The sequence below is a fragment of the Cladophialophora yegresii genome (genome assembly GCF_000585515.1).
Source record: "Cladophialophora yegresii CBS 114405 chromosome Unknown aczIN-supercont1.4, whole genome shotgun sequence".
Taxonomy (NCBI): domain Eukaryota; kingdom Fungi; phylum Ascomycota; class Eurotiomycetes; order Chaetothyriales; family Herpotrichiellaceae; genus Cladophialophora; species Cladophialophora yegresii.
This window is the reverse complement of record NW_006913048.1, coordinates 1963978-1986977: the sequence shown is the minus strand read 5'-3', so window position 1 is coordinate 1986977 and position 23000 is coordinate 1963978. Positions and strand designations below refer to the sequence as shown.

Sequence of the window (23000 nt, the reverse complement as noted above, 5' to 3'; positions counted from 1 at the left end):
AAGATACTAAGGGAGGTCCGGAAGAGTAACGGCGTGGTGAGATCAACATGGACGACGAAAGCGAATATCACAGCTCCGGCGTTTGAAATGCATGGCACAAGGCGCCCACAACGTCTACGACATTCATGAGGAATGGCATACATACCCAGGATTACGGAGTATGACGCACAAGACAGCGCGACCATCCTGAGGACTTCTAGCTTGGGATGTCTCAACGTGGTCACACTCAGAGGCCGGCCCCCATGCGTCCTACATGTGTACGGCCGTGTCGAATGCTGATTACGCTTACGCATGTGTCTTTCACGTTACTTACCACCTGCCCTCACCATACACATGCCTCACCGAATACACCAACTCGGCTGGTGTGGAAGTATGCGTCAACACTACATCAAAGTTGCACAGCATGCTTCTCAATCAGCGAGCATGAATCCAAGGCGGACCCTGGCTACTATCGGCCGCCGTGTTCCCCCAGCATCTGTAGCCTTCTCATCCAGGATGGGGCGCAGTTCCGACCACTCCCAGCATTTCAAGCACTTTGCAAGATGCAGCAGCACGGCATACTACCCTTCTACAAAAGGGAAGTCCGGAGATGGTTCGTGGGGACTGTTTATGGGTTGATCCAGTCCCGTAACTTCGAAGACTTCGGCGGATTCAGGGCTGTGATCCGTACCTGACAACAGCAGTTGCAGTCAGACGAGCAAGAAGGACACGAGGACCTGGCCTGGTCGTAACAACCGCGTTGAGCCAATGGGCGTCTGATTTTCCAGGCCTCCATTACCGAGTTTATCTATCACAACCTAGAGTCCCCTTTGAGCGAGGGCACAGTACAGTAGATACAACAGCCCCAGCTTCTTGCGGCTCAAATGCTCGATGTATGATCCCACATGCTCCTCAGATGTGCAGGAACTTGGGAAAGCATTGATGGTAGGCAGGATAGATCATCTTCCCGTTATCTACCTTGAAGTTATCTGCTCATTCACTGCCCTCATAGCTACTATGTCGTACTTTGCACATTCTCGTCCGACAAAAGGATCCTAGGTAGAACCCGTGCTGCTGAGTGCCCAGACCCAAGACATGCTCTCGCGCCCTAAGTGCATCTTTCCTAGCCCAACCTTGACGTAGTCTGCGCCAAAGGTGACCTGAATTCGCGATGCTGCCTCAACTGTGCGGTGAGATTGAGTCCGAGATCGTAACTTTGTCCCCCCTCTCGTCCTGAGAGATCAATGGAACTTCCAGCCACGGGGGAGCTGAGTAAAAGCAAAGCAACCAATCCTTGTGTACACGCACTCTTGAAGGCTGTAAGGCTTGCGCCTGATTCTGCTAGCCTCCACACTGGAAACGCGTGCTTGGCTTTTGGTTGCGACGGCGATCTGCATCGTGCCACGGCTGAAGTCTCATGCTTCACTCACAGGGTAGTTTGGATTGCGGCCGCGGTGTTGCGACACAGTACGCATGCGTGACAGGAACTGCTGGCGAATAATCCATGCCAGGGTCGAAGCGTTCAAGCGTGTGATGTTGGCAGGCACCATCCCACTATCACACTCCACATGGGTATGAACGAAGCCGCTGGAGTATCCATTGATTGGTCCGGTAGCCACGCTCGTTCCCACGTAATTCTTCAGTACCTGGTCTTGTGCATGTTCTTCCATCCCTAGTGCGCCACCCACCTCACCTCCTCACCCCGGCCGGCGCCAGGCCCGGCACATTCGAATATCGCTCATCCCGCTCCGTCTTGAACAGCACCTGGCACCAAAACTCCTTGGCATCCGCATCCCACCAAGTCCAATACCTCCCCTCGCGCCGATCGACCTCGCGACTCTGCAACTTGAACCCACACGTCTCGTACGGCTCCGCGGCCACGAGCAAGTACTGGTAATCCCTGTCCGGCGGCTCCTCGACTTTCTGCTCGAAAGCGCTCATGAACCGCACCTTCGGCTCCACGTTGGGCGTGATCTCCGGGTAGAGCAGTTGAAAAAGCAGTCCCACCTGGCGCGTCAGCGGATCGCGGATCTTCGTGATCTTGTACCCCGGCCGCCCGATCTTGACCATATTCTTGCGCACCTGCACGCCCATCATGCCCCCTGCGCCCAGGAGGTTGCCGTCCTTTTGTGCTTCTTTTTGTTCCCGGGCCGCCCGGCGCGCGAGGTTCGTTTGATGTTTGCGCCCCTGCGTGTGGGCGAGGTAGGAGCCGTCATTCTGGTGCACGGTCAGACAGAGCCGGCATTCGAAACTGCCGACGTGGTTCTTGAAGAAGTAAGGGTCTTTGTCCAGGTCGATGGTTTCGAGGGCGAGTTTGCGGAGGCGTTCGCGGCGGTCGGCGTTGGTGGCGGAGTGCGAGGCCACGCCGCCACCGCCGAACTTGGAACCGGCGCGGTTCTGGTAATCCATTGTTGCGGGTCAAGAGAAAAAGATAGAAGAATGAAACAAGGTTTCGAAGTTTAGGCTCCCGTAGGACAGTGGTCGCTTTGCCCTTTCTCGCTCTTCCCGGAGGGTGCAGGTACACCAAAAGATGGTAGATGGCAGACGCGTGTCTGCGAAATGGAGTGATGATAAAGAAAGCGTGTAGAAGAGCCTCAGTAAGAGGGGTGGAGCAGCAAGGTGTAATAAAGGGAGAATGTGCTCAGTAGTTAGTGGGTGTGGTGAAGAAGATCTGAGGAGCAATTTGAGATGAACTCCAGCTCGAATACTCCGATTCAGCCTCGACTCGACTGTCTCCGCATATCTCCCGCAAGGCTGCCGCATCAGATCAGCTCCACTTATTGGCATCAGTTCCTCTTCTGAGTTACCTCGTACAATTGATTCAGACCGTCTTGAACTCGTAGATCTAGCTAAACCTCCGCCTCCCCTCCATGTCGGAATCATTCTACACCTCTTCCCTCCCTGCTGGCGGAAGCTCCCAACCATCGCCGCACCCACCACTCTCGCCCACCACTGGCAATGCACCACCTCCCCCTCCGAAACCCCTCTCCCACCTCTCGCAATCCGCCAACCCATCTCGCTCCGGCACGCCCACTCTCTCATCCACACCGACAAACACTTCTGCGCCAGCATTCCCGCTTAAGACGGACTCTCCGCGCCCACAGCCGCCGTTACCAACCCAACGTACATCCACTCCACTTGCCGCTTCCCACCCACAGCAGCAAGAACAATACCAACCCATTCCCCCCCCCGCACTCACGGACCGCTGGCTCCCAGCGAATGTGCAACCAAAGCCCCTGACCGAGCTTCACTCCCTGCTGAACAGCCCTGCCCTCACGGCCTCATTGGCAAGCCAGCATCCCAGCTATGCGTCCTCGCTGCAACCTCTGCACGCTGCGATCGAAGCAAACATTGCGCTGGCCCAACAAGTCTCGCATCTGGAGGGCCAACTGCGCCAACTGCGCGATGAAACGGCTCAGCTGCTTTTGAACCACGCGAGCTTGCAGACGCAGTGGAGGAGAAAACAGAGTGAAATGGATGACGCTGTGGCACCTTGGGGCCCGAGGCAGATGTACCAGAGGCTGGTGTCGAGTATCCATGAGCAAGAGGCGCTGTTAAAGGCTATGCAGGAGAGCTTTCTCGAAGGCGGGAATGACGAAGATGCATACTATGGTGCCGCTGGCGGAGTGAAAGCCAGCGAGAAAGAGGTCACTGAGTGGGTGAGGAGGATTCGAGAGGGTACGACGACGTTGGAAAAGAGGCGAGAAATGCGAGCACGGTGGGATGAAGGCAGAGTCGGTGGCTGGAGGTGATCAATTCCATCACTAACGATAATGCCTGATGCCTATTCTAACCTGATACTGTTGCTTTGATCCTTGTCTCAGCGCACAGGCCATAACGACAACGGCTCTTGCAGTCCATCTCTTCACAGCGCAATAGCAAATACGAGGCACACCACAGCGCCCACGATGCTTGAACCCAGCGCTAGTGTCATGTCTGTGGACGAGGCTCCGCTCTGCTCGTCCTCATCGTCCACGGACGTGAACACGGCTTCGGACGCCGAGGCAGCAAAGCTGAAGATTGAGGCAGCTTCGGACGACATTGTGACGGCCTGGTTCGATAGTGCGAACGCGCTGGTCTCCAGTTGACTGTCTGTGATGCCTGTGGCGTATGTTGATAGCGAGGATGCTGAATCAGACAATCGACTAGCTTCTCGTGACTCTGAGGATGCTAGAAGAACCATTTCATCGAGCTGTGCGGAGATCATGCTCTGGTACATTGAAATGCTGGAGATCCAGTAGTCGACAATCTCCTGCTCAGGAGCTTGGATGCTCATGGTGGGAGGTGGTGTGATTGTGGCGTCGTAGTTGGTGGCACCTTCGTCCAACTTGGCATACCACTGTGGCACGTTCGTTCCAGACAACTCCTTGGCCAACAACTCGGCTGCTCTGGGATCATCGAGGATAGCCCTTTTGACATAGTCCGGGACGTGGACCAAGTCGCTGAGTCCGGGAAGAGCTCTTGCATCGACTTGATGTGCACCATCATCTTCAGATTGGGGCGTCACAGCGCTCGGGGCATGGGGTGATCGAGCCTCAAGTTCGTCGTCGAATGGAGAGCCGGTATCCTGGCGAGCTGCCGGTGCTGGGAAGCTGAGTAGCTTTTGAACAGGCAAGGGTCCCTGGACGTTGTCATTGGTGCTTTGAGCCAGAAGAGGGACGTCGCCGAAGTTGTCGTTGTGAGAGCCTCGATTCTCGTGCTCGTGCTCGTGCTCGGAGGCCAAGGATACAGAGGCAAAAGCCACAAGGGCAGAGACGAGGAATGTTTTGCTGTGCATCCTGAGTGTTGGAATAACGAGCAGCTGTATGGTGGAGAGGTGGAGTCAAAGAGAAGGCTTTGTGCTGATGATAAGAGAGTCCGAGACGGTAAAGAATGGATGCAACAGCTGCTAAGAATTGATGGCACGAGCACAGCTCAAGAATCGATGCTTGGGTGTGGTGGATGTGGACAAAGTGATGCGAAGTGAGGAAAAACTGTAGAGGGTAAGTCGATCTAAATATGCGCTGAATGATGTGGGAGGCACCTTCTCCAGGCCATGCTCCTTCCAGCGCTGAAGCACTGAGTCGTTGCGATGGGCAGGCGGTCGGCATTCAGCAACCACTGGAGGGCAGGTGAACATGGTCGCTCGGCGAAGCTGTGGCAAGTGCGGATAGCGATTGGAGTGGCCAATAACTTGATCTGTCCACGGGCGAGTGAAAACAAAGTGAGGGTGCTGTGATGAATTGGGAGCGATACTCGAGCATGCGGAATGAAACCTTTCGACGCTCCCGCGTAGAGACATACCATTGCGTTTGTGCTGTTGCGTCCACTTGCTCCATAGGGCCTGGCACGTCCTGCTCGCTGTCATGCGCAATCACTGGTAGTAGACGCTACAGCATTCTCAATGACGAGTACAGACCACAAGGCACTTCTCCAGAGACGGAGAGACTCAATCATCCATAACGCCTGCCGTCGTGGCAGACACTCTGATGCCACCAACCCTGCGACTCGTGCACTGCAACATAATCTTCGGTGTTGCCGACGGCCGAGAAGCAGAGGTGGCCAAACTCCGTATAAATTGTCAACTTTAAAATCTGTAGGACGATGGTGAAGACGGTAAGATTACTGCCAGCATATTCAAACACACACGACACATCCTCTCAGCAGTCACCCTGCAGTCGACGCGACGCGTAAGGCCAGAAATTTTGTCGCTGACATTTGTGTGACTTTTGATTGGCCAGTCCCAACCCATTGACGAATCGCCGTACCACGCCGCCGTCAGCCACAGCACTATTTATCACTGCGTTCATCTGTGAAACAAGGCGAGGCGCGACATCAAGAAAGGACTATCTTTCCCACAGCCTGTATTGACTCCAGGAAGGACCCAAACTACCTAGGTACAGGACTTGCGCCACTTCTCCAGCAGCACCGGGGCGAATAAACCAACCATACCCTGGCAGCATGGTCAAGATGGCGCGCGGAAAGTGCGAACAATTGACCCGACACACCCAACGATCCCCTGAGCGAGAGACCTTACCAACAGCAGCAGATCTAGAGGCAAACCGCCCACTTCTGTCCAAAACGTCCACCCTGCACGAAGTTGCCGAGGTCCAAAGCCACTCCCAACATAAGGTCAACGAAATACAAGGACGGAGAAGGTGGCCCTGGTCCAGCTGGACTTTTCAACTCAGTGGATGGGTCGTTTCTGACGCAATCTTGGGGCTGTCCGATGGCCTCACCGTACCCTTCGCACTCACTGCTGGTTTAACAGCTCTGGGAGACACGAGAGTTGTCATCCTTGGCGGGATTGCAGAGCTGATCGCTGGTGCGATATCAATGGGCCTCGGGGGATATGTTGGTGCAAAGAGCGAAGTGTAGGTTCAATTTCAAGCTTCGGTTGAGAATAAAGAGTGGCTGACCATGGCAGCGAATCATTCAATGCCACAGCGCGAAGTTGCAGCCAGCTTATGCTGCATGAGCCCGAGACTGCAAGGGACCTCGTCCGAGAGTACTTCGAGCAATTCGGACTGTCAGCAAAAGACACGACAAGAGTTGTTGACCACATCAGAGCGTCAGCACCAATGTTCAAAGAATTCCTCATGCAGAACCATTTCCAGGCAGCCAAGCCAGAAACAAACCGACCTTACCTGTCAGCACTCACTCTGGCACTCAGCTATTTCGTTGGGGGGTTCATCCCGTTGATACCATATTTCGTTGTGGCTCGTGATGATGTACTGGCTGGTCTATGGTGGAGCATCGGCCTCATGGCTTTGGTGCTGCTGATCTTTGGATACGTGAAGACGGGCGTCGTTCGGGGCTGGACTGGGAGAGACAACTACCGAGCGTGTACGGCCGGAGCAGGGCAGATGCTGATAGTGGGTATCATTGCTGCTGGGGCAGCAGTCTGCCTGGTTCGCTTCATCAACGCTGAATAAGAGAATCGCGCGAGCAGCTGAGGTTGGATCAATGTAGGACTTGGTATGAGAATGTGGTGAAGATCATAACCCGATTCTCTATGGTGGAACTTGCTCTTACTCGTATTCCCAAGAGTCTTTCCCCGTTGAGGAGCGGGCTTCTGCTGAACGCCTGCCTCGTGCGCGAAGGCCAAGACCTGATGCTGCTGAGTATGATCGGAGACTGCCAACGGAGGACAAGCAAACAGTAAGCTGGGTGCACGAAGACGTGCGGTTGGCGCTCAACGGGGAACAGGCATGTGGATCTCGCGGCGGAATTTTCACAAGGCTGATATTTCTCTATCAAAAGGCCTCGGTAAGAGAGTTAACTCAGGACTGTCATCCTGAGTTGTTCTGGGCATATCACCAAGGTACTGTACCTAGGTACAGATTGTAGGAGGCAAGTGCATTGGTGGCGGCAGAGTTGCAGTTGGAGAAAAAGAGAGACAAAGTGAAGTGGGCAAACAGCGAACTCGGGTGTCTCCCACTCTCACCCGCCCGTCATTGAATTTTTTACTTTTTCCACAATTCGTCTTTTGCGTCCTTTCTCTCGCTTTCTCAATTGGCTTGACCACTCGCATCGCTCCCCTGCTTATCCTGCGGATTCTACAGTACGTATGATTTTTCCCTCATACTCCGCTACCGCTGGCGCCTTCCGAGAAAGTGGAGCACCGTTGAATCTCGTGGCAGCAGCACCCAGCAGCAAGGTTGGATCCATCTGACTGACTCGGTTCTCGGTTGCCAGGCCCAGGAAGTCACAACTCCATGGACCAGATCCTCAATTGGTTATCGTTCTGATGCATTGCGATACCTCTCGGGGACGGCCGAGGACCACTCTTCACTTCTTTCCGTAATGCACGTTCAACTTTTCGTGTCAGTGCCAGGCTCGAGGTCCGCCGGAAATGGCTTCTTCTGTCCGTGACGAGAGATACACCCTGTCGACACTATCGGACACATGCCCATCGCAGCCCGTCTTCTCGATGTTCGGAAATCCATCTTGCGTCGTGCATACCTATGGTGTTTTTCCGAGAAGCTTACTATTGATTCTGACCTGCACGCTACGGTCCTCGTAGTGCATGCTTCCCATTGGTTTCCCAGAGTCCGGTATACGGTTTACTCCCAGCCACGTCTTTTCGACCATCCTGTCTGTTCGTTGCGACTTATGCTATTGGGCTGCCATCACTTTGAAAGTTCTGATTGGATCCACACCGTTACTGGCGGCCTCCGCTCGAGTCCCTTGCAGGTCCCGAGTGTTCTTTCTTCTGGCTTTTCCGCCAACACCATGAACATATTGTTCCCGCTTGCAGGTACCAGCTCATCACTGGTCCAGGAGGACCACCGCCTTGCATGAGTATATGCACCTTTTCAACGGAAATCCGACCCTTGTTTGCGCATGCACAACTGGTAGCGACACAAAATCGCTCAATCTATCCCGGCTACAAGGTTTCAGCGATACCCAGTCGCTTGGTAAAGCCTATTTGACTTGTCCAAGCGAGTCTTCTCTGTCCTTGAGACGCATCCAACACTGGCGCATTGAGTGATTGGCTTCGGGCGGACATGTAGAGTCTGGCACGTACGTGCCCGATACCATGAGACTCCAAGAAGAGGCAGAGACGTCCGAACAAGGACAAGTTTCGAGGCGGATACCCGATATGATCGAGATGTCAACTCGGTGGTTACACGGACTGTTGATGGCGGGTCCTCAACAACCGCGGGATGGGGATACTCCAGTTGCTATGGCCAGAAAATAAGCCAGGTGCTTGGTCGCAGACACGAAGCGACTACCCTCGTGGTAAGAATTATGGTTGCAACGTGGTTCCTCCGCCACAGAACGGAAGTTCTGACAACCATGGGAAAGTAAGCACCCGAAAGTCGCAGAGTGAAGAATTGCGAGAAGGCCACAGGGCCTACTGTGCCGAGCGTTGCATTCGCAGCATCCTCATGAAGTCCGGATGCTTTGACCGGGTACAGCTATCACGATCACCATGATACATCTTACGCTGTATTTGATGGGAGCTTTCGAGGTGGAACTGGCTTAGCGTCACCCGGCTAAAGGCGACCTCTTTTCAAGAGGGCCGAGTGAACTGCAAACACAGAGCGATGGGGAATCAACCGTAGGACAGAGAATGGGCCGCCGGGTAAGGATCCATTATTCCACCACATCGTAACTTTGAAGCAGAGGACGATCTCTGCCTAAACAAGGTTGTTCTTGTGGGCGAAATTGTATGCACGACTGACGTATTGGGATACAATCTGCATAGATTTTGCGTGCACACGACATACTGGGCACCAATGCAGTTTGCGACCCGAGTCTGGTCCCTCTAGCAGCAAAGAATCCTCTGCGGTGGCTAATTCCCGTGCAGAAAACAGCGCGAAGAGAGTTCACACACGCCTGCTCTGAAGGTGATGGTGTCGCACAGATTCGACAACACATCAGGCGCGGCGGTTAGATCGTCAACTTGCCTTTTGAGCACGGATGTGCCGCCAAGCATCACAAGGACACGTGGGCGTACACAAGCGAACGGGAAGCTCAACAGATGGTGTGCCGGGCACGCTGGGTTCTCGCTGTGCCTGAAGCCTGCCCCTCTTTTGCCTAGCTTGCCGGCGGCCTTGCTCGGTGCGCCTCCGGACAAACTTTCCAATCGGCGGACGTTGGTACCTGCCACTTTGATCCCGGTCGAAGCGCCCTGACCGAGGCGGGTCTGCCAACCAGGATGTGCCAAGTTGAACCTTTAGGGCTTGCATTAGCTCAGGTACCTCTCGTCCTTTCGGTTTGCGCTCGGATCACCATTCGATGGCCATGCTCAGGAACAATGCGGAACCCAACAGGCGCATCCATCCCGCTACCGGGGACCCAGGCATGGCAAAAGCCATGGCGTCGGCAATCAATGTTTCAAGCAGTTTTCGCCTAGACTGCTTGTCCTTTTTGCCGTCAACCCCCTGCAGTGCTGAGAACTGCCTTCACGTCGACCTCATCCGGTCACGGCCCCGTGTCCACCGCGTCGAAGGGTGGACGGCGCTAATGCATCTGCGAAAATCTCTGAACGACGCAGAAGCATGCATGCATGTGCGGTGGGACGCGGCGCTGGACCTGGGGGGAATTCTGTTCAGGCTCCTCGGTGTTTGTTGTTCATGTGAACGTGGAGTTGAGGAAAGGCACAATTTACTTAAATCGCGTGCTTCCTCTGTTGTTTGATTTCCTCATTCCGCAACATCTTGTCAATCCTTCACGAACACTCTCCTTCGACAGCCTCGAGCCGGTCTCTGATCAGCATCATTCCTTTGCTGTAAGAACCTTTGTCATTGTCGACGTCAAACCTAACCCGGACCACTCCTTTTCGTCCAATTCGACCCGTCCAAGAGACCTTACTATCCTTACCCAGGTAGTTCCATCCTCCAACATGCAATTCAAGAACATCGTCGCTGGCGCAGCCGTGCTGCTTGCCTCTGCTTCAGGTGTCTCGGCCCTCGGATCCGCTACTGTTGTGAACAACTGCGGCTTCCCTGTCTACTACGCCTCTGTCGGCGGAAGTGCCAACCCCGGCATGCAGCAACTCCAGGGTAGCTACAGCGAGGGGTACAGCTCGCAAGGTACTGGTGTCTCGATCAAGCTTTCCCCCGAAGCCAGCACCTCGGGCCCCGTCTCACAATTCGAGTTCACTTGGGCCAACGGCAAGATCTCGTACGATCTGTCCAACATCAACGGCTACCCTTTCTCTGCTGGCGGCATGGAAGTCGTCCCTTCGATGCAGAACGACCCCAACAACCCGACATGCGTTCCCGTCACTTGCCCCGCCGGCGCATCTGTCTGCTCTGCCGCCTACAATCAGCCGGATGATGTCCGTACCATGGTCTGTGATGAGGACTCTAGCCTCGTCTTGACCCTCTGCCCTGGTGGGTCCGGCAAGCGAAGCATCGCCGACGCTGGGAGCGACATTATCTCCCGTGTCCATGCTCGACACTTCCCTAGCCAGGCCTAGACGACGCCTTTGACCGCCACACAAGCTCCAAGCATTATGCCGACTTGGCACGTTTTCCATCCCATTTTTACGCAGCTAGTTCTGCCGTCTCCGACTTTACGCTGCCTGCAAGACACTCGTTTCGTGTATACCCATGAGTCGACACATGGATATACCATCAACCCCGCAGGTTTTGCACCCGATCTCGACGATCATCACACTCTTTTTATCATCTTCTCAAACTCCCGGCGACAGGTCTCCCGTGGAACCATGGAAAACACCAAGTCGGCATCAATGCTTGGCTACGAACCTACACATCAAACACAAGACAAAACGACATTTAACGACAATGCGAAGCTGAAGGTCATGGCCATGACTGATGATTAGCAATGGTGAAGGAGGCAAACGGTGCAAAACGGAAGTGGATAGCCTTGGTCTCGATTTTCATTCCTTTCTTGAACGGCATCTGGTTTCCATCATCACAAGCCAGCATGACAAAATTATCGACATGTCTCTGGGGAACAGACTTGACGCCCAGGTGTCGGCACCCAGCCGGCGACCTGAGAATGTCAGACCCATTGCATGTGCAGATGGTGGGATGCAACAAGTCCCCTCTTTTATTCAATCTTGGAAATCCCAATGGGCAAACAGTAGATACTGCAGATCTACGAATGGGAAAGTACATGTTTTTCTCGATACATAGCTTTCACTTCTTGGATACCAGACCTAGGGCGTACATAGACCGAATTGATTTCTCACGAAAACAAAAATGCTGCTTGTCTTCTACACAGTAATCAGCTGCTCTTGCCTGCCAGCGAGTGAGCAATCTCCCGCCTCCGACCTGGGACTCACATCCAGCTGAAAACTCGCCCTGAACGCCTCCAACGTCATTGTTGTTTATTGTGTATGGAGTACGTGATCATAACACAGCCCTGCCGCTCTGTAAATTAGCCCAGTGCCCCCCTACGATACAGTATGGATCAATCCAGTAAGCAAGCTTCCTACCGCCTCGCCTAGCTAGCTACAGTAGGGCTAGCTTTCCTTTCCCCTGGGTCTCCTACTGTGACAAGGTACATCTGTAGTTAGTGCAAGTCCGGATCAATCAGCCCTAATTTGAGACTTTTGAAGTTGAACGCTGAGGGCGGGTGCTTGGGTGACCGACAGGCCACAAGTGACGAACAGTTGTGATTGACAAGTGCAAAGCTACTGTGTACGAGTACAGTAGCTAGCCGATTGATAGGCACGCACGCACAATCGATAGGCAGACACGCTGTTAGGCGGTAAAAGCTTGAACTTTTAGGCGGGCCCGGGCACCTTGCAAACGTGTGTCCGTGCGTGGCGAAAGGAATACTGTAGGGCTGATCGGCGGCCAACGTCAGCGTCAACGCCAGGGCTACACGCAGGGGAAGGGGGAGCGCTAACCTTCCCACCCGGTTGGAATGTGGCTTAAATTATCGGTGGCTTGCAAGCCCTGCAGGCCTGCCAGGCACATCCGAAGTCATGAAACCGGGCACCAGCGGGTGGCTTGCCTCACTTGCAAGGGAAGGAGAGCCGCGCGCGCGGGTACCTGCACCACCTGCGCTAAGGGGGTGTGATTGCTCTGAGGGGGCGGAAAGTGAAACTTGAAACATCAGGGCCAAGGTCAAGGTCATGGTCACGGGGAAGGGGAAGGGGAAGGGATGGCACGGATGGACAGAAGCAAGGGAGAGATGATGGGTTGCTCTCAGCCATCATGGTTTTTGTTTGTTGTTTGTTTACGGAGTATTGTTTCTTGGTTTGGTTTGCCTGTCGAGCGCCCCAGGCACCAGGGTCGAAGGGAAGTGTCCCGAAGCACCGACTTGCCGGACGTCCGTACGGGTCGTCGGGCACACATCATCGTGTACGGAGATGTGGAAATTATACACAGTATGTATTGGATGATGACGCTGTGAGGCTGAGAAGGCTGAGACATGGTGGGTGATGGTGGTGGCAGTGGGAGCTTCCTCTTTACGTACGCATTACTCTGTACCTAGGTACCTACCTACTTACAGTACGTACCTATTTCTCGCTTGTGGACCACTGCTGCTCGAGCCGGTGTCACTAAGTACGTACAAGTGATATGTACGCTTGACAAGCCCGATAAAGGTCGACCCGGACATCAACTTCACCAAGTTTCCGAACAGGATTACGCAATCGAGGCAAGCCTCGTCAATCCAATCTCGGTGCGAGACTCCGCGCGCGGCAAAGCGGTACGGACTGTCCTGTCTATATTTACTTTGGCGGCATTTGCATAGAAAGCATAACTACTTCTGAACTCCGTGAGTCTGATACTGTACTTACGGTAGACAGACAGAGACTCTCGTGCGGTATCCCGTAATTATTGCGGCCGCAACTGCAGTTGCTGCGCGAATGGCAGAGTCCACGCATGGAGCTTGCTTCAGTGCCTGTTTGTTCCGAGCTCCCCACCGACTGGGGTTGTCAAAGATGGCATAAGCCAAGGTTACGACAAAAGGGTGTCCGATGAGCGAAGTACTTTTCATCGCGACTTCTTATGTGCAAGGTCCCACGCCGCGGTTCTGGCCGGGTTATCAAGCATCACACGGTGATTGTGGTGGAGAGGGAGGCGGTACAAGAGTCCTCCACACCGGTTTGTTGCCGCAGAACGCGCTCTCCAGCCGAAGCAGCCGCCCAAGTATTGTGGGCATGGCACCATCCTTCGAAGGGGATGCGAATCCAACGAAAGGTCGCGACCAGATATGGTGCCAGTACCTTTCCACCACGCAAGGTGATTCTCGTTTGATTGTCCGTGCGTGTTATGGAGAATTCATGCTTTTGACATATGGATCAAGGGAAAATCAATCTCGAGCTTGTCCTTTGCTGTGCTGTGCTCAAGATACCCTGTTCAAGTCCGAACTGAGGGTTCTAGGAGGAAGGCTGCCTGGTCTAGCGGGATGGCGTTCGCATGGCTTGTATTGATGCCTCAGTCGAGTCCAGCGACCGGAAAGCAGCCTTTGTCGTCCTGGTGCACAGATTCGGACCAGAAATGATCATGGGAAGTACGGCGCGTTGTATCAAACCCAGAGAATCCGCTCCGGCGGAACATGTTCCATGATGTTTCAGACATCAACTCCGCAGAGAGTTGGATGCAGCGGACATGATCGACTTGCCCGGTTGCTGGTTGGGTGTATGCGGCTGTGTGAGATGACTCGGTATCGAAGGCTCAGCTAGGCCTTATAGCCGCGAAGATGTCTTTCAACCTTGCTCCCTCCTAGAGCAAGGGCACCGAGCGCTTTGATCCCAGCTATCTTCGGTATCAACGAGCAATCTCACGGCTCGGCTTGGAAGAAGAAGAGGTTCTGTCGAGGGGTGCATCTTGCAGAGTCGAGATCGGCACCAGTCTGAACACGCTTGCTCCGGATGGCTGAAAGTTGCTCCCCAAGAAGACTGACATCACGCTGCCACGCAAGACCAGAACAGGCTGTATCAATGCGGAAGAGCAGTCCCTGTGTATATACTTTCAGTTCGTCAGCGGTGTTCTGCTGGCTGCCCTCTGGCAAGCATCCGACCGAGGACAAAGGTCTTCGCACACAGTACAGTACCTGGGCTAGGTCGAGACCGCTGAGCACGCACAAGCGCAAGCTTAAAATACCAAATACTTCGTCTGGTCAGGTCAGTTCTCCTCTCGCTGTACTCTCCGTTGCAGCTGCGGTGTCAGTCGGACGAGGCGAGTCAACCCTTCTACCACAAAACGACCGTCACTAACTTGTGGGACTTGAGGTTCCAGGCTCGGGTCTAGCCTGGGACGAGGAACGCAAGGACATCTCTCTTGTCGGTTCGTACTCCGGATGCTTCAATGCTGGTGTCATGACTGGCGGAAGGGCGTTGCTCGTCATACGCCGTACACAGGGTCGAGTTCACGGTGCAGTGACATGACTGCAATTATCAGACCTGCATAAACCACCTCGGGCTGCTGTTCGGCCACCTCTGAGGTCCAATGGTGCTCACGAAAATCGAGGGTTTCTGGGCAGAGCGCATTTGAGTAGATGGAGTAGAGGAGGTAGGGTAGAAATGAGGATCTGGCTCTTGCCTACCGTGCAGAGCTGAAGCTCTTTGTCGCCTTCATCTCACTGCCGCAGTAGTGACGGAACCCTCGGCCTTCGGCAGCGTAAGCATGCACTTTGATCTGATCTGTTCGATCGGCGGAGAACCATGTGTAATGCAGAAGTAAATATGTATTGTGAACAGAGTCCAGGGTACCACAGAACGTAGCAACCTCGATTCAAAGGTGCAGCCACCGAGGCTGCGATCATGATTGGCCAGCTGATTCGGTGCCTGCCCACCGTTCGCCACAAGGCAAGGCTGCAATGCAAGGCTGCAAGGCTGCGAGGCTGCGGGGCTTTTTTATTTTCGACGCTACGCCATACCATCCACCGCCGCCATTTGAAATCATACCAACTTCCTTCCAGACACATCAACATCCACCTCTCCAGATACTCACTCACGCACACAATTCCACGGACGCTCACGCCGACTCGGTCATCCACCTTCTCTCGCCCAGTCCCTCCTCCAGACAGCTACACCGATCCCGAACAGATACCACACGCACCACCATCAACCCCACTCCACCACAATCACAACCGTCCTCTCAAACCACCATGTCCTCCCAATCCTACCACCTCCCGACGCAGGGTTCAGGCTTCGCGACCGGCGCAGCGGCCGGCGAGGGCGCGTCCGGCCCACTCGTCTCGTACGTCTGCGGCGACTGCGCTTCCAAGGTGCAGTTGTCCAAGGGGGATATCATCCGGTGTCATATGTGCGGGCATCGGGTTCTTTATAAGGAGCGGACGAAGAGGTAAAACAACACTCATCCTTACACTCCTCCCTACCTTTACATTGTTTGGTCGCGTATCTCCACCGACGGACACACAGAGGAGATATGCTGATTGCTAATTGACGATCATGATAGGATGGTGCAGTTTGAGGCGCGATGATGGGTGCGATTGTGCGAGTTTTCGATGGGACGGGATAGGATGGGATGGGATGGGATTCGATTCCTCAAGTCTGGTGGTATCTTGCGGTACGGGTGGCGCGCCTGCCCCCTTCTCGCTGGGTTGGTCTTCTTGCCGCACGGTATGAAGCGCCATGAGACGCCACGAGACGCCGTGATAGGCATGATATTCTAGGGTGGGATGGTTGGGTCAGTTCTGCGTAACTGGGCGATTGGTGTTGCGGAGTCACATTTCTAAAACACAGGCATACCGGACGTGCGAAGCCCATGCGAGCATACGATTCTGGAGATACCGCAGCTGGAATCATGAACCATGATCAAACAAAGTACTTTTGGACCGGCCGCCTGTGTGTGTGTCTATGTCCGTTCTCTACGTCTACGTCTACATCCGGTGTACTCACCTGTTGGTGAATGCTATGAATTTTTCAAACTCCTCGAGCGCCCTCCCGCTTTCTATACACCATCTAGCCTTTTTGACGCCTTCCTTCCATCTCATCCCACCGGGGCCAGTCTCGGTAATGACCTCGCCGCTCTCACAGACGTCTGCGTCGCAAGCACCGCTGACCACCAGCAGCGCCGCCACGTTCATCAGCACGAAATGCAAGATGGGGTCATCCCGCGGCCGCTCGTTGCGGAGGATGCTCATCAACACGGCGGCGTTCTGTTTGGGCAACCCGCCACCCCCGACCTGGGACAGCGGATGCGAGGGCAGGCCGAACGCGGCCGGACTGAGAGTGAACGTCTCCAACTGGGGAATATACCTCGGGGGCGCCTCGTCGTCGCTTGTTTCATCGTCGTCTTCTCCTACTACCTGCGGCCCACCGATGTTGTAGTCCGGGTTCTCCACCTCGCGCAGTAGCCAGCAGTTCGTGGCGCCCGCGCAGCTGATCTCGTCGAGGTCTTCCTTCCCACAGACGACCATGGCCTTGGTGACGCCCGTCATCTGCAGCGCCTGCGTGAACACGGGGCCCAGCTCCTGATATGCAACTCCTACGACCCTCGCTTCGATGTGGTCTTCCACGGGATTAGCCAGCGGGCCCATCAGGTTGAAGATCGTGCGGAGGCCCAGTTCCCGCCGCACGGTCGCCGCGTATTTCATGCCGGGGTGGAAATTGGGCGCGTACAGGAACGCGTAGTTTGTGTGCTCGTACACCTCCGGTAGGCGGTCGGCGGTCAGACTCTCGATTTTGGGGGCAGTCGGCGAGATGGCGGTGAGCACGTCCGCCGAGCCCGACATGGACGTCTGCGCCCTGTTGCCGTGCTTGGCCATCCGCAGGATCGGACTGGCGACGATGGACGCCGTGGTCGAGATGTTGAACGTCGAGTGCGAGTCGCCGCCCGTGCCCACAATGTCGCATAGTCCGCCTCTATAGCTGCCCTGGGGCTTGGCCCTTTTCCGTACCACTTCGCGTAGTCTCCGCTTGTCCGCCTGCACGGCCGCGTCGCGCATGGCTTGCGCACATCGTGCGACCACGTCCGGGTGTCTGTCTTTGCCGGTCGAGTGTAAGAGGGTCAGGAGCGCGGCTAGCTGTGTGGGGTTGAGCTCGTTTTCGAAGGTGCGTGAAAAGGCCAGGGCAATGTCCTCGGCTTTGACCGTGTTGTCTCGTGGCGGAGGGTTGGAGAGGAGCTTGAGGAGGGGTGCGATCGAGACGTATTTCGGCGGCGGAGAGGTCATGATGAGGAGGAGCGAGATGAAGGAGCCGAGAGGAAGAACCTGCGTTCTCGTCTCTTCGAGGTGGGAGACTGCTGTTGCAGAGATGCTGCGGTCTTTGAAATTACTTCCTCTGAGTCATGCAAGCGATTTGTGCAGCGCCATGGGAGAGGAGGGGCACGAGGTCCAATGCTGCGGGCGCTATTGACTTAGCGGACGCTTAATTAGCTTTCGGCGCCTAGGAGACGCGGAACCCGAGCCCCGCTCGGCCCTGGGGAGGCGTTGAGCCTTGGCCTCGAGGTGCTGTGCATATCAAAACACTCGTACATACCTGCTGCGTACTGCATACACCTGTTTGTTGCCGCCCACACAAGGAACAACACCTGTTGAGCTTTCACCCGTCTTGCTGCCTCTGCTACGTACCGTGCTAACCTTACACGCGGGAGTTACAATCACCTCGTAGGCGCCCGTAAAAGGTCTTCAGCGTTTGCAGAGAATTGACCGGTCCAGATAATCCTGCCATCTGCTCTAACATTTGCCAACGGCTGGTGGTCAAGTGACTCGGGACCGAGCCATCGCATCTCCATTGCCATCAGCTAGGCGGAGTGCAAAATCAACTCTCTTTGTGTGCTCGATCAAGCCCCTCTGTACGACTAACAGCTCGATGGCATCTTCCTGCAGGATTGCACCGAGTACCACGGATTCGCTATTCATAGCTATATTCTCGCCACGGCGGAATCAGAACGAAACAGTGGCTACAAAACCCATTGCAGGCGCGCCATATAGCCATCGTGGTGGCCTAGTCCAGGTCTTGTCCTCTGGACATCTCGCCTTTCAGGCTGGAAACAGACTTAGGGACTGTCTGTTTGCCTGGCGCCATGATCTCAGCTGTCTTTCTCTGCAGGACCCCTAACCCTTCATACCCTTGACGAATCACCGTAGCAGACATAGCGACACTGCCGCTCTGTCGTGTCATAGAAGGCTATAGCCCTCACCGTCGTGGGCATCACCTAGCACACGAATCCGGGCTTTTCTCCGCTAATCTGGTCTCGCCGCAGCCAACGTTGGCGAGCCTGCAACACGTCCTACTGCCCGAGTAACGCTCAGCAGTCCCAGGAGCGAGAGGCCACGACGACATGGATCCGGTCTCTGCAGCAGGGTTGGGCCTTGGTATCACATCTCTAGCTTTCCAATTTTTAGGAGGATGCATCAAGGGCTACGAGATGTACCTCAGCATAGCCGAAATGCCTGTCAAGTTTGAACATCTGTGACTACGGATGCGGCTGGAGCAAAGCCGACTCCTCAACTGGGGTGAGAAAGTCGGCATCTTAGAAGAGACCCTGCAACAGCCAAGTCTTACGCTGCAGCTGCATCGGAACATCATTACCGACATCCTCATAGACATCTAGCGGTTGCTCAAAGACTGTTTGAAGATCGACGCTCAATTTGGTCGTGTCGGACATCTCAGCGCCCACGAACCGCTTGTCCGTGCCGGCTCAGCTATGTTGCATTCTCCTGGAGGAAATCCTCTCGTGGCAAAAGCAATGAAGGCTTGGGAGAAGACTGCCCAGATACCTGCGAGGCTGCAATGGGGTCTCGTGAAGCATGACAAGTCCGAGCAACTGCTTAAGAAACTCATCAGTTACAACGATGCGATGGTGTCTTTGCTGGACCGAGCAATGATCCAGCAATTGTACGATATGCAAGCACAGTCGCATTTGGTGATGTTACAGCTCAGCAGCCAGATCGATGATCTGAAAAGACTCGCTCAGGCGAAGCAGATCCAGACGCAAGACAGGACTCCCATGTTCCCAACCATCAGCTTCAACGACCTGTCCGGAATGTCCAAGAATCAATCGGCTGGGGGACCAGTATTGCAAGGCTTACTAGTTTCAAAGCTGAGCAAGTAACCCTTGAACTAGATTCTACCCGTGCGAGTGTTGGGGTTATTGACCGGAAGCTGATTACGCTCACCACCGCCATGAAGACAAGATCCATGGCAGTCTATAAGGAGGAAATCGTCTGGACTGAGTGGAAACCGTATGATCCTGAACAGCAGTTCTCGTCGTGGTCACAGCAGGTGGAAGACCGCGTCAGCAAGCTTGCAGTCCTGCTCGGTCTGAAAGACACCCCTGCGGAGTTCAGCGCGCCTCGTTGCCTTGGCTATTTCCATGATGAAGAGGACGATGAAGCGAGATTCGGACTTGTCTACAGAAAACCCGAAGGATATCCGGACTCAAAGCCAGTCGCGCTGCTGGACCTATTCCGGCAGGCCAAAAAGCCATCGCTGACTCAAAGAATCAGACTAGCACACAACCTCTCGGAGAGCGTGATGTACCTCCATTCGATCAACTGGCTTCATAAGGGCATACGCAGCGAGAACATCATCTTCTTTCCGCCATCTGGGCAGGTGGCTGATTACGGTAATTACTCCGACAATATCAGGCTTCGATTATGCGAGACCAGATCTTCCGGAGGAAATTACGGAGAAACCAGCTGAGACTTTCGAGAGCGACATGTATCGCATCCAGATGCTCTGGGTCAGTCCACAACACGCTCGAAGAAGACGTGGGACATCTATAGCCAGGGTGTCGTCTTGGTCGAGATCGCTTTCTGGCGATCAATTGAGGACATACTTGACGTTCATGCCAACCAGAAGAATGCCTGGTCCAGACTCAGAAAAGCCATGGATTTCCTGCTAGAAGATCAATTCCTCGACAGCATCGAAGCCCAGGTTGGTGAGCGGTATAAGGATTGTGGGCATCGATGTATCAGAGGAGGAGCTGACCTTGCAATTCGGTGGGCGCCAATGAAGCCGACTCGGAAGTCGGAGCTGGAATGCTGCAAGCGTTCTCTCAACACGTAGTGAAGAGGCTCGAAAGTATCGAAGTCTGACGACGGATGATGATTGCAGCAAGCATGCGGAGGAGATCAGGATCCGGTGGGAGCTTTTTGTCAGACATCCCGCTCTTGTCGGCTGCAATTCTTGATCAGACTGTCAAGGCTCCCAAGCGTTCGCCATAGCCAGACTGAGGTTGATGGGAGACGAACAAAACCAAATCCCGCCGGAAAGAGCAAGCTTGGCCATCAGAGATGCCTCCTTCCACGGCAAGCGCGTAAAGACCGGACTTTACGTCATCCATCAAAGGGCAGATCCTCCAAGTCGACACCTGAGACACAACGGTCCAGTAAGCATTCTCGACGATGCTTCGCTGCACGGGAAGCTTCATGTTTTAGCCTCCAGTCGAAGTGTTTCTCGATACTTGTGTCTTCGCTCTGATTGACCACGGTGCTAAAAGACTGTACTGCTGGCGCTGTGACGATTTCACCTGTATGAAAGCCGTGTCTCCAACCGCATGTCCGATTTATACACTGCGAAGCTAGCGCGTTTGCCGAAGATGCCAACGTCAAGGATACTCGTGTATCATCGTCGGAGTTTGTCGTACGGGGGATGTGCTTCCGGTCCCCGCCCATCCCTGCAAGCATTTCCAGTTCGGAGTGAGTAACTGCACCAAGCTGTGACAAAGTTGAAACAATGCGGGAAGGGGTGATACAAAGGCTGTCATAGTTGACCCTTTGGAAGCCAATGGAAGCAGGGATATTGTACTCGCGTGACGGAAGAATGTTGAACTTAAGAAAAGAAGTTTCGAGTTTGGAAGGCAGGAAAACCTCGGGATCAGCGAGGTCCCCGAGGGTGTCCAGCGCTTGCATGCTATCGTGGTACTTGTCCTGTCTGCTGCAGCGACGATGCTCGATCAGCGGCTGGACATCTTGAAGATGCGCGAGCATGATGGGGAGTAAGAGGTTTAATCCGTTGGGATTTAGGTGCGTCCCCATGTGAAGGTCTTTGATGGAGATCGCGATATGTGCTATCTCGTCTGCCGCATCGTGGAGTTTCTCCCTAGACAACTGCCGATAGGTCGTCGACAAGGTGGAGGTAGTGTTCAGAGCTTGTGGGCGATGAAGAGCTATTAGGGCGGCGAGGAACAGTAACTTCAGATGTGCCCGGTGCATGAGTGTGGCATCCAATTTACCAGTAGTCGCCGAGTTCGCTGGGTCTCGCAAGTCGAACCCACCATTGCCAGAAACATCGTAATGCCACTCTCGTAGTTGGCGGTCCAGCTCAAGAATCTCGAAAGGGCTGGAATGAGAGTGCATGGGGACGAGTATCGTCGTCATGTTATCGCAGTTCTCATACCGCAAGGTTTTATATCGTGCCTGTAGGATCTGGTTGATGCACACACAAAGCTTCGCTTTCGCTATACACAGGATGGCCAAATGAATCCTGGTCGTCCTGTTGCTAAGGAAGTCCCATTCGTGTCGCCCGTTTGTAGCAGCCGCAGACCCATCTTGAAGCTCAAAATCTGACAGCTCGAGCATGGGCAGATGACGATGACGAGCGCCAAGCTGTGGAGGAGTCCACATCATGAGGGCCACGAATTGATCTCTCATGAAACAACACCACCATAACCTCTTGAGCATTCGTTGTCGCCTTGTCTCACAAGAGGCAAGCTTCATATCCAGTCCAAGGTCTTGGCCTAGGGTTACAGCCATACGGATCCAAAATGTTCTGTCTTTCTGGGTCTCCCGGCCACCGTACCAGTATGTCATAAGCAAGAAGGCTTGAATCAACGATATTCTATCCAGCTCGCAATCGAAGTCGTACAGTAACTTTTGAGATCAGCAAATTTCCTGAGCCGACATGAAGGACCTACTCGTGCGCGTTCAAAAAATGCACTGCGGGCAGCTTTCCTTGAATTGAAGCCCGCCGCTTTCAAGACCTCCATGTCGACGTGCCCAGCGCCTGCACACATGACTGCGTAGAAGAGCAACAAGCTGATTTTGTCCTTTGGGTCATTCTCCAAGATCGGGACAATGAAGGTGTCGACATCAAGTAGTGGCAACAATGGATACACACAGAGGAAGTAGCTGCGCGAGACTTCACTGCGACATTCAGCACTGGGAATGTCGAACACGCCTTTATGCTGTAAGAAGTTTAGGTCCTCAGGCGACAGAGTGGTGGGCAAGGGATTGAACAAGCTTGGAAGACTGGGCTGGAACACTGCACTGAAGCGGGTGCTGCTCTGCGGCGAAATGGACGCGATATTGGAAGACCTAGATTTTGCCGGGCGACGCCTCTCCGACCGCTGATGCTTACTCCTGCCAGGCAGGCATTCAACCCCGTCGAGAAGACAGTTGGTGCAAGATGAGCTGAAGGTCTTTCTATCGCATCTCGACTTTCTGCACTGACAATGCCTGCATGCTTGTGTCCTCCTTTGGAAGGCAAGTGTAGATGACTCGGGTTGAGGTGGACAAGCTAGCATCTTGGGCTGCCCTCGGCTGCGGGAACAACATTCGGTTGTTGGTTCTCAGCACCAATCTGGTCGGTTATCTTCTAGAAGCACTTCAAGCAGCGAGCGGAAAGTAGTGCCGTCGATTGTCAATAGTAGAGACGACCAAGCAGTTGGCAAGAGAGGTAAGTGAAGCAGAGG

At 54.3% G+C, this 23000-nt stretch overlaps 10 protein-coding genes across 10 annotated transcripts; 6 read left to right on the top strand and 4 right to left on the bottom strand.

The window, feature by feature from the left end:
* Positions 1 to 1668: 1668 nt before the first annotated feature.
* On the bottom strand, positions 1669 to 2388 carry A1O7_06045 (uncharacterized protein; the record flags this gene model as incomplete). The annotated part of the gene is made up of 1 exon (XM_007760051.1): positions 1669 to 2388. The coding sequence occupies one exon, from the start codon at positions 2386 to 2388 to the stop codon at positions 1669 to 1671; it is 720 nt and encodes a 239-aa protein (XP_007758241.1).
* A 461-nt stretch (positions 2389 to 2849) lies between these two features.
* Positions 2850 to 3731, top strand: A1O7_06044 (uncharacterized protein; the record flags this gene model as incomplete). The annotated part of the gene is made up of 1 exon (XM_007760050.1): positions 2850 to 3731. One exon carries the CDS (start codon positions 2850 to 2852, stop codon positions 3729 to 3731), a length of 882 nt encoding a protein of 293 aa, XP_007758240.1.
* A 113-nt stretch (positions 3732 to 3844) lies between these two features.
* On the bottom strand, positions 3845 to 4756 carry A1O7_06043 (uncharacterized protein; the record flags this gene model as incomplete). The annotated part of the gene is made up of 1 exon (XM_007760049.1): positions 3845 to 4756. One exon carries the CDS (start codon positions 4754 to 4756, stop codon positions 3845 to 3847), a length of 912 nt encoding a protein of 303 aa, XP_007758239.1.
* A 1172-nt stretch (positions 4757 to 5928) lies between these two features.
* On the top strand, positions 5929 to 6893 carry A1O7_06042 (uncharacterized protein; the record flags this gene model as incomplete). The annotated part of the gene is made up of 2 exons (XM_007760048.1): positions 5929 to 6332; positions 6386 to 6893. The coding sequence occupies 2 exons, from the start codon at positions 5929 to 5931 to the stop codon at positions 6891 to 6893; spliced, it is 912 nt and encodes a 303-aa protein (XP_007758238.1).
* A 3419-nt stretch (positions 6894 to 10312) lies between these two features.
* On the top strand, positions 10313 to 10891 carry A1O7_06041 (uncharacterized protein; the record flags this gene model as incomplete). The annotated part of the gene is made up of 1 exon (XM_007760047.1): positions 10313 to 10891. One exon carries the CDS (start codon positions 10313 to 10315, stop codon positions 10889 to 10891), a length of 579 nt encoding a protein of 192 aa, XP_007758237.1.
* A 4613-nt stretch (positions 10892 to 15504) lies between these two features.
* On the top strand, positions 15505 to 15705 carry A1O7_06040 (uncharacterized protein; the record flags this gene model as incomplete). Its single annotated transcript, XM_007760046.1, has 1 exon — positions 15505 to 15705. One exon carries the CDS (start codon positions 15505 to 15507, stop codon positions 15703 to 15705), a length of 201 nt encoding a protein of 66 aa, XP_007758236.1.
* A 549-nt stretch (positions 15706 to 16254) lies between these two features.
* Positions 16255 to 17532, bottom strand: A1O7_06039 (anthranilate phosphoribosyltransferase; the record flags this gene model as incomplete). Its single annotated transcript, XM_007760045.1, has 1 exon — positions 16255 to 17532. The coding sequence occupies one exon, from the start codon at positions 17530 to 17532 to the stop codon at positions 16255 to 16257; it is 1278 nt and encodes a 425-aa protein (XP_007758235.1).
* A 1520-nt stretch (positions 17533 to 19052) lies between these two features.
* On the top strand, positions 19053 to 19418 carry A1O7_06038 (uncharacterized protein; the record flags this gene model as incomplete). The annotated part of the gene is made up of 1 exon (XM_007760044.1): positions 19053 to 19418. The coding sequence occupies one exon, from the start codon at positions 19053 to 19055 to the stop codon at positions 19416 to 19418; it is 366 nt and encodes a 121-aa protein (XP_007758234.1).
* Positions 19419 to 19489: 71 nt separating this feature from the next.
* Positions 19490 to 20374, top strand: A1O7_06037 (uncharacterized protein; the record flags this gene model as incomplete). Its single annotated transcript, XM_007760043.1, has 2 exons — positions 19490 to 19931; positions 20040 to 20374. 2 exons carry the CDS (start codon positions 19490 to 19492, stop codon positions 20372 to 20374), a joined length of 777 nt encoding a protein of 258 aa, XP_007758233.1.
* A 269-nt stretch (positions 20375 to 20643) lies between these two features.
* On the bottom strand, positions 20644 to 22062 carry A1O7_06036 (uncharacterized protein; the record flags this gene model as incomplete). Its single annotated transcript, XM_007760042.1, has 1 exon — positions 20644 to 22062. The coding sequence occupies one exon, from the start codon at positions 22060 to 22062 to the stop codon at positions 20644 to 20646; it is 1419 nt and encodes a 472-aa protein (XP_007758232.1).
* Between the last annotated feature and the right edge of the window lie 938 nt (positions 22063 to 23000).